Source organism: Perca fluviatilis, chromosome 9 (assembly GCF_010015445.1).
Source record: "Perca fluviatilis chromosome 9, GENO_Pfluv_1.0, whole genome shotgun sequence".
Classification (NCBI taxonomy): domain Eukaryota; kingdom Metazoa; phylum Chordata; class Actinopteri; order Perciformes; family Percidae; genus Perca; species Perca fluviatilis.
This window is the reverse complement of record NC_053120.1, coordinates 12,096,421-12,105,562: the sequence shown is the minus strand read 5'-3', so window position 1 is coordinate 12,105,562 and position 9,142 is coordinate 12,096,421. Positions and strand designations below refer to the sequence as shown.

The window sequence follows — 9,142 nt, the reverse complement described above, 5'->3', positions numbered from 1 at the left end:
CCCCTTACAATCTGTAAATTGTTGCCATTTCTTAACAAATTTGGGCAAAAAATGTGAATAAATGCTTTTGACATACTTTTTCTTTGTATAAATGTTGATCTCTCGCCTAGAATAATTTGGAGATGTAGGTCTGGCAAGATCCCATATCTCTTGAAAGATGAGAACCACTTCGAAGGTGGGCAGGGCAGGGCAGGTAAAGGCCTTTATAGGGAGAGGCGGTTGCTTTTTCTGCAAACTGACTTCCCACAAATCAATGCTGTCGGGTCGCGCGCCAGGATCTCTGCATTGTGGCCCGCTTGTTCTTGGAAACAGCGTCAGAGAGCAGCTGAGAGAGGCTTAACATTTCAAACGTCTGGCGGTAGGCTGCAAAGTTTCCACCCTGAAAACACTGTCATGTTGCAGTGGGCTGGGGCAGGACACCACACCTCGCCGCTTGGTGTTCAATAGGAATTAGTTTGCTGTAAAGTTGTGGTGCACAGCCTCTCTAAGCCCGGAATCATACTCTTAATGCGTCGTTTTAGTTGCTATCTGATGAAAGCTGATGTATTTCATATAGGATAGGAGAAGCTGATGTCTATGTGTGTTGTGTTTCAGTGCAGCAGAGTTGGAATTGCTTTTTTCAGTTTCAAATGCGTGCGTAAAGCAGCACCACTGTTGTACTTTAATAAGTAACAACCTTACACACGTGTGCTAGTTGCATGTTGAGTTAAAAGAACCTTTTAGTTTTTGAGAAAGTCTGCTCAGCGTTAGCAGCAACATAGTGCACCACGGATTAAAAAGGAATCGGTGTTATTAGTCATAGATGTCCTCTCAGCTGGAAGGAGGCCTGCCGCGGGAGACCACAGCAAAACTTGATTTACTAAAATCCGAAGAAGTTGTTGACGTGACAAGTCCTGACGGATGCGCTGGGCAACTCGGCCGCCGCGGGGACGGAGGGGAGAATAAAACGGCCCTGTCTCCAGAGCGCCATCAGCAGAAACCACGCAAGATGACCCGGAGCCCCAAATGCGCCCGCTGTCGGAACCACGGCGTCGTTTCGTGTTTGAAAGGCCACAAACGCTTCTGCCGCTGGAGGGACTGTCACTGTGCCTGCTGCCTGCTGGTGGTGGAGCGGCAGCGTGTCATGGCAGCGCAGGTCGCACTGAGGAGGCAGCAAGCTGCGGAGGTGAGGAGAGCACAAGGGCAGGTCAGTGATGGAGAATAAACAGATGGGTAAACCATGACCTCCACTACATGATTATCAGGAGGCAAACCGTCATTAACAGACAATTAATCAATTATCAAAATGAGACGTTGAATGTGAGTCCTACGATAAGAAATTAGATAGATAGGTAGAAAGATAGATAGATAGATAGATAGATAGATAGATAGATAGATAGATAGATAGATAGATAGATAGATAGATAGATAGATAGATAGACTTTTTAATCCCAAACTGGGAAATTACTCTGTTACAGCAGCACGTTACAGGGACACACACATACTCACACACACATACTGAAAATGCAAGAAATATACAATTGACAAAATAATAAAAAAAAATATTGAATATGTAATGGCTCATACCTGGTGGTAGACTGAAGGTCAGACATATAAAGCTATTGTTATTTCACACTACATCCTTTTCTTTTACTGTATTGAATTTTCTGAAGAGAAATCGCAGGTAAATAGTTTACACTAACTTAACTATTAGGCTACTAGTATCTATATTTTCAACTAATATGTGTGAAAGAAATCTTAAGGCCCAGGGCATTATATTTTTTATATTATATTTCTACAGTAGGTACAAAACTACACACTTAAGCACATACTTTTTTTGTATAGCATTTATACAAAACAGAATAATCTTTTTTGTACAAATTAAAACATATTTTGAACATTGAAGTACTGTTGAGATATGGATAAGAAATATGTATTATATATAATATATATTCTATCTAACATTGTTGTGATGTTGGGTGTGTTTATATATATATATATATATATATATATTTATATATATATATTTATATTTATATATATATAGCTCATTACAACAAGACAATTCAGTTACACAAAGCAGTCATCAACATTTTAGAACATTCACAAATATTCAAAATATTACTGGATAAGTAGAACTTTAAACATCCCTCAGAGGAATGATTGTCTGTTTTGTAGTTCATTGCAGTACTAAAGTGTACTGCAACAGAAATCTGTACTCTGTCTGCAGAAGTCTACATTTATAACTGAAGGCAAAATGTGTTTTAACATTGTCAATACATATTCCACATTTTGTCATATAAATAAATATTGTTGTTTATATTTTATGAAAACATATTAATATAATATACTAAGACAGCAAGTATGCCTTATACAATGACTTAGCCTATAATTATACTATAGCTATAGCTGTATTTTTCGAGTGTCAACAGTGAATAGCCAAATATCTTAGAATGAAAATGAGCTTTACTTGCCTCTTACATAATGTATTAATTACCTTTGGGGCACATTCTCAGTGTAATGATTATGTCCAAATGTCTAATTCCTGTTCACATGTTTCTCCCAGGGTAAGAGGGGGGTCAGGTGTGCAGGTCCGATGCGGAGGACTGCGTATCAGCGTTACACCAAAGCAGCCGAACCGAGCATACTGGCTAAGAGCATCCTGCAGGGTAAAGTTTAATTAGCATCTCCTCTCTTATTAACGTACTTCCTTCTCTCCTAGACTGTGATAGAAAGTGTAGTTTTCTTTCCAGTAAATCAGATGAAACCCTTAAGTCAACTTTAACATTTTGCTTAATTGTTTTAATGCATTGAGTTTGTCAGAATTCATGCAAGAAGATCACAAACTGATCAACTTGGTTTGTCATCTGCTAGTGGAGGCAGTGAGTCACTGCTTGCTGACCTGTCAAAGTAAACTCTTTTTACTTGTCCAGGGTGAGTTGTGATTAGTACAGAAACATTTGCAAGTAACAAATAACGTCTTTTGGTGTACAAGTGCAGTAAAAATAAGATCAAATATTTGTTTAAATGATTTGTTTCACATTGAATCCCTGGAGGTTTACCATAACATTATCCATAACCTGTCCGTGTCTAACCCCAACCTTTATCCTAACCTTAGCTTAAGCCTTAAGCCTTTTGTCCAGATACAGATGTTAGTCCCCACAATGTCACTAAACAAACATATTTGTCCCCACAAGTAGACACACATACGCATTATGTATTATGCTCTAACTTCAACTGCATTTTCAAGCCCTGCTTGCCCACACTGCCAGTGCTTCTTGGATGTCATTGTTACCCAGCATTACCCACACTAAATTTATCTAAACCAACCTGATCACTGTGGCTTCACTATTTCACAACAACAGACCATTACTGTAATACATAGTGTGTAATAATACCTGCTGGCTTGCTGTCAAATCCTGCAAGAGGCTTTGTCTTCTTTATGTCCCTCTCAGCCACTCTGTGCGCTCAGTAAAGCAAAAATGACGCCGCTAACCAACTGCATAATTAAAATAATAAAGGACAAAGTACTTAAACATACTGTAAACATAACACTTAATTGGTTGGAACAACTTTGTTATTCATTAATGAATTAAATATATGAATACATAACAGAGGCATGTGTCTTTGCTTTCTATGCAGGGCTCAAACCGGTGGTGCCGCTGGAGGACGACACCTCCTGCTGCTCAAAGCAGACACAGCGCGACCAAACTCCCTTCACGTGTCCCCCCATCAGCGCCCGGATGAGGAAGAGGCGCGCCTTTGCAGACAAGGAGCTGGAGAACGTGATGCTGGAGCGGGAACTGAGACAGAGAGAGTTGCAGAGCGACCTTTCCTTTTCTTCACCTTCTGCCCTCGTCCCCGTGCTTCACCCTCCTCCCCTGCCCGTCTCTCCTAGCCTCCACTGCTGTCTTCTTAACAAGGACCCCGCCGCTGCAGGGACGTCCAGTTATGTGCCTGTGTATAAATATAAGCCTCTGTATGAGTGTGACTTCCAGTTCTATCAGTTTTTCCACCTTAAGAGCAGGTCATCCACACAAGGTGACTATAATGACTTCTTATGCCAAACCTCAGAGGAAACCAGAAAGGATAAGGAGGTGCAGAACTGTTGGAAAGGCTGCGAGGAGAAAGACAGACCCGAGCTGATACCTCTACCATCACAACAAAGACTCAAACATCATGGCAGTACCTTGTCAGGTCTAGACCTTGTCAAATTCACCTCAAAACCAACAGAAATAATGGACTCAAATGGCTCTTCAACCATCACACGCTATGTTTTTGGATCAGATCAGGGTATCCTGGGCAGGCCAGACGTCAGTGCTCCCAGCAGGACTTTTGATCCCAGAGCTCTGACAGTAAAGGGCTGGTGCGCAGACACTCCTGCCGACCAGGCACGTCCTCATACCGACTCTGTCAAGAGCCCTCATGGCGGCTCAGTCAGGACTCCCGCTGTGATGCCATTACCTTTCTCTGTGGAGGCTCTGCTAAGAGCCTGACAGGGAAATGGAAAGCAGTGCAGTGCACTTTGTTTATGTGCGGACTAAGAATTGATGTTGAGTGAATAAATATAAAAATTGCTAGTTGTAATACAGGTTTTGAAACACTTTTTTTGACAAGGGCTGCTATAAAGTGAAATATTTGAACATAATATATGAACAATTTACAAAACATGATTACCAGTCTTTTGTATTTCTTTTCTATAAAAATTTATTTAGCTATATTTTAACTATAATTAAAATATACAACAATGAAACATATATATGCACTTGATTTCTATATTTTAATTTTTATGCCTACATTGAGCATATTTTGTTCAAATATACACTTTAATAATGTAATCCTCTTGTATACTACTCTGTCAGCAGTGCAGTAAACATATACTGAACCATTCTGCTTTGACGGTCTCACATCAATCATTTTATATTCTCTTTTCCTGCAAGAAGAAATATACAGTACATCCATAAAACAAAGTTGATGAAAAAGTCAAGTAGTGTTTGAACTTGTGCCCATTTCTTACTTTGTGCATTGGTTTTCAAATCAAAGTGTAGATGTGGCTGGCTGATATCTGCGCTGCTCTCAGGCGTTGCAGTGTCAAAACAAACCAGGTGCTGCTTAGAAATCTCTCTTAACTCAAAAGAAAACTAACGCTGGAAGGAGGAACATGAGGAGAAGCAGGTGATTTCCCAAGAAGACAGTTAAAAGGAGCAAAGATTGTCCCCCCCAAAAAAGTCTGTAATAGCCCAGAAAGAGCTGACAGCAAACAAACAACTCTGACTATTGTTGTCTCTTTTTATTTTACCAAGTGAGAAATATGTATTCATTATTTATTGGCTCCATTGTTGACATTTTGCCAGACTGTAGTCTATCATTATGATTGTACAAACTTACATGTAATTATCATATGACACACTGTTTAATATTTCATGGAGTTTCATTTCATCACACCAACAGAATGAGAGAAGATGGGAAATATTCAACAAAAGATGAATGGGAGGGTGCCAGCGTTGCCTTGGCGACATTGTTCTTTATTGTATACCGAGCCTGATGCTGGATGAGTTTGTTTGAACACGCATTTGATCTATATCCACTTTCCACCTCTTCTCTCCTCCTGTGTTTTTTTGTTCTGCGCTGTAATCTCACAGAGATGGAGGTCAGATACTTTTGACAACTCAGGACCTTGTGGCGTCAACACAGAGGCGATAGCGTGCTGCTCCGTGTCTTTGTTTGCAAGTACCTACCAGCATATCAGAATGCCTTTCTCCCTGTCTCTTCACAGACAGACAGAGAGGAAAGATTGGCACAAAAGGAAGATGAGGTTGTGAGCATGAACGCACTGAATATGTGCCATTGTTTTTTTGTGTTTTTTTTTTGTACGCCATCTGCAGTCATTTTACAATATTAAAACCTCTTCCTTGCATAGAGCGCAAATTGCCATTTTCACTATGATAATGAAAAAGATGAGCATCAGTCACAAAGGGGTGATAATGACTTCTGAAAAGAATAACACAGAGGATATAAATCAATTCCTCCCCCCCGGCAAAGCTAAGAAAGAAGCTCATTTATCCAGTTCCCCCATGTTTCATTCTGGAGTGTCCTTAGATGAGACGTGTGGCGGTTTAATAGACAGCGACCCTACACTGAAATGCCATTCACGTTCCACCGTTCTTGTTAGGACTGTGCCAGGGACAGACAGATTAGCTTCATTGTTCTGTGCTCTTTGGAAAGGTTTGATTCGATCCGCAATCGCCAGTTTATTAACATTTTCCTTTGAGGGCCAAGGGAGGAAAGGAGAGAAAGAGAGGACATGTGGGGGGTTATTGGATTCAGGCCAGTTTTGCTGACAAAGCAGTTTCAACAGGTTGAAACATGTTTTTGAATTTTGAACAGCCCAAAACCTGCTCTTCCCCCACCCCTCTCCCTTTATGTCGCCCACCTCCGGCACTCCTGCTCTTCATGCTCTCGTTGTGCCTCATTTCCATTTCAGCAGGATTGATTTCACTGTGTTCAGGGCAAAAGAAAGCTTTGCTTTGGCGTTTCCCAGTAACTCTGATCTTCATATTTTCATCATACAGACCCTATCAGCAGCAGCAGCAACTGAAAGAAATGGGCAAGATAAAGAGACGAGCTGGAGAGAGCGGGTGGTTGGGGGAGACATGACAAAGACGCTAGCCCACAGGTTACATCTGCTCCAGCATCTTTAAAAGTACTTTTGTTCACCTGTTATTTTAAACTAGGTTCTTTCCTCTTCCGATAACCAAGCATCGAAGTCTTTACCTACGCTGTTCCAGGCCTAGCGTGGAGCCATCACACTACAGCTGCATAGTACAGAACTATCAAAATGATCTTGCGGTGTTTACACAAGCTGTGTGAAAAGGCAGACATGCAGGGAAGTTAAGTAAGTTTTTCCCTCTCAGACCTAACTGAAGCAGCCAGACCTCTCTAGCTGTCGGGTATGATATACGCATCAGTCTTAGCTCTCCCCTTGGACGGATAAACAGCAACATTTAGTATCAGGGTTCAGGGAAAGCCTTTGATCGTCTTGCCAGCTCTCATTACAGAATGATAGCTAAAAGCATGTGTCTTGGTGTGGCAAGGTCCTTTCTCTTGGCACTTCTGGGCGAGCTGCACTCTGAATTTAATAGTGTTACTATGGGATGTTTGGACAGTGCGAAGCACTCTCCAGGTTGATAAGGACCCTGTTTCTGACACAATGAATTTGAATGGAAACAACATGCCCGCTTAAATTATTATTTTAAGATTATATGGTTGAACAGTAGAGAGAAGCTCCAGGTCTACTGTGACCTATATATATATATATATATATATATATATATATATATATAATAGTTGGTCCTACAATAGTTACTACTTCACCATGCTTCAGAAGTTGCTAGTTTGACTTCTATATGCTTGATTGATTTTGCCCCATTGTTTTATTACTTTGCGGTTTACTTTAACCCTAAATCCAACTTATTATACAATAAATCTATACGTTTATAATTAGTATTGAATCTATTCTATCTAACATACAATTGCTACAAATATTTTTGTTTTGGCTGATAGGAGCTAGCTGGCAGTAATGAAGACAGGTACAGTGCTGCAGGAAATATAGGATTAAAACAAACCTACTCACAGGAATATATTATAACACTATTATTGTTTTGCTTGCTCATGCACACAATATAAATTGTTCAGTGTGTCTTGTGTCAGTTGTAATAAACGTTATGAGCAACATTAATTAACTTTTTTTTCACTCAGTCAAGACAGCGTTACTTTCCCCAAGGACACACACTGTACTTGAATTTTCTCAATGGTTTAATTTGTTAGGATCTTTTATTATATTAACTATTGGTGTGCTCATGGATGTTATCATTACACTCCAGCCAGTATTTCTTCTATTTATTTTAACAAAGTCCCTGCAACATTGAGGATGATGGTTCAGGGCAGGGCGTTTGATCTGTCTGCCAACTCACTGCGCACTTTGGATTCTCTCCTGTTCCACCCTGCCCTGCAACGGCCCTGTGTGCTCTCTGGTGTTTGGTAGCCACTGGTGTAATGTTACGCTACAGCTGTGAGTGTTTGAGACATGGGTACAGCAATCTTGCTTTGATTTGTAGATACAGGCCAGTAATGAAAGCATCTTCAGTGCTGCATAGCTTCAGTTAGCACACAATCATTTCGATGCCATACAATGACCTCTCAAAATAAAAGAAAGGATAAGTATATAAAAGTAAACATTGTCCATCAGGCATGACTCAGGCATAGCAAGGGCCAAAAAAGTGCCTTTGCCTCTTCACATATAATCAAAAACGACCCTGGTGTTTTTCAGCCTTTTAGAGTTTATCATACTGAGCCCCTCCAGCCAATGATGTAATTCATTTTGACACTAGCAAATAGAGCCAGAATCATTCATCAAGTTTTGTCCAACCTTGACAGTGATATTTGAGAGATGTTTGTGCTATACATTTTGACCTTCAGTGATTAAAGACCAGTGAAAATATCACCTGAAATGACTCATAGGAACGATGGATGGACAGACAAAGAAACAGACAAACAAGACATGTTCAATAGATCATTTTCCCAGACAACCTAGGTAAAGACAGGTTTTGTGCAGTGCAGGTCAGGCTGTGGATTTAAGTCAAGGATGATAATTTCACAAAAACAAACGCACAGCAAACACAATCAGAACAGGATCATTGCATTTCTTCTTAATTTACTGTACAATAGAGAGAGATTGTAAGTGTGCTTGATTAAGATTATGAGTCTTTATACTTAGGGGAGTGGTTTGACATTTTGGGGAATATGCTTATTTGCTTTCTTGCCAAGAGTTAGTTGAAAAAATTAACATAACTCTCATGTCTGCATGGTAAATGTGAATTTACAGCCTGCAGCCGATTAGCTTAGCTTACCTTCAGTCTTTATCATTTCAGTTTTGTACGGATTAACTAGCAGGGTTGGACATAATTAATTACATTTACTGTTATCTATATGATCTATAAGTATTTTTTCTCTCAAGTATTGTACTTCGCTGCATTTCAAGTCACATACTTTACAGAGTTCACTATTATCCCAAATTAGTTGACTTTACTTGCAATTTGCATGGAAACCCATTGTCCAACTGTCTAAGTTTTTTCACAAGGTGAAACTTAACAGGTCAAGTTGT

The 9,142-nt window shown here is 40.0% G+C and overlaps 1 protein-coding gene across 2 annotated transcripts; it reads left to right on the top strand.

Moving 5' to 3' along the window:
• Positions 1 to 250: 250 nt before the first annotated feature.
• On the top strand, positions 251 to 7,250 carry dmrt2b (doublesex and mab-3 related transcription factor 2b). Of its 2 annotated transcripts, none has more exons than XM_039810298.1 (3): positions 251 to 1,165; positions 2,546 to 2,648; positions 3,622 to 7,250. In XM_039810298.1, exons 1-3 carry the CDS (start codon positions 803 to 805, stop codon positions 4,473 to 4,475), a joined length of 1,320 nt encoding a protein of 439 aa, XP_039666232.1. In that variant the 5' UTR covers positions 251 to 802; the 3' UTR covers positions 4,476 to 7,250. The 2 variants fall into 2 exon arrangements, with proteins under 2 accessions (XP_039666232.1, XP_039666231.1); XM_039810297.1 differs by having other exon boundaries at positions 251 to 1,186.
• The last annotated feature ends 1,892 nt before the right edge of the window (positions 7,251 to 9,142 follow it).

Bases quoted from the DNA above. Each gene is read 5' to 3' on its own strand.
- dmrt2b (XM_039810297.1), top strand. From the start codon at position 803: ATGTCCTCTCAGCTGGAAGGAGGCCTGCCGCGGGAGACCACAGCAAAA. The intron at 1,187-2,545 runs GTCAGTGATGGA...TGTTTCTCCCAG, and splicing joins TGAGGAGAGCACAAGGGCAG to GGTAAGAGGGGGGTCAGGTG. The intron at 2,649-3,621 runs GTAAAGTTTAAT...CTTTCTATGCAG, and splicing joins GGCTAAGAGCATCCTGCAGG to GGCTCAAACCGGTGGTGCCG.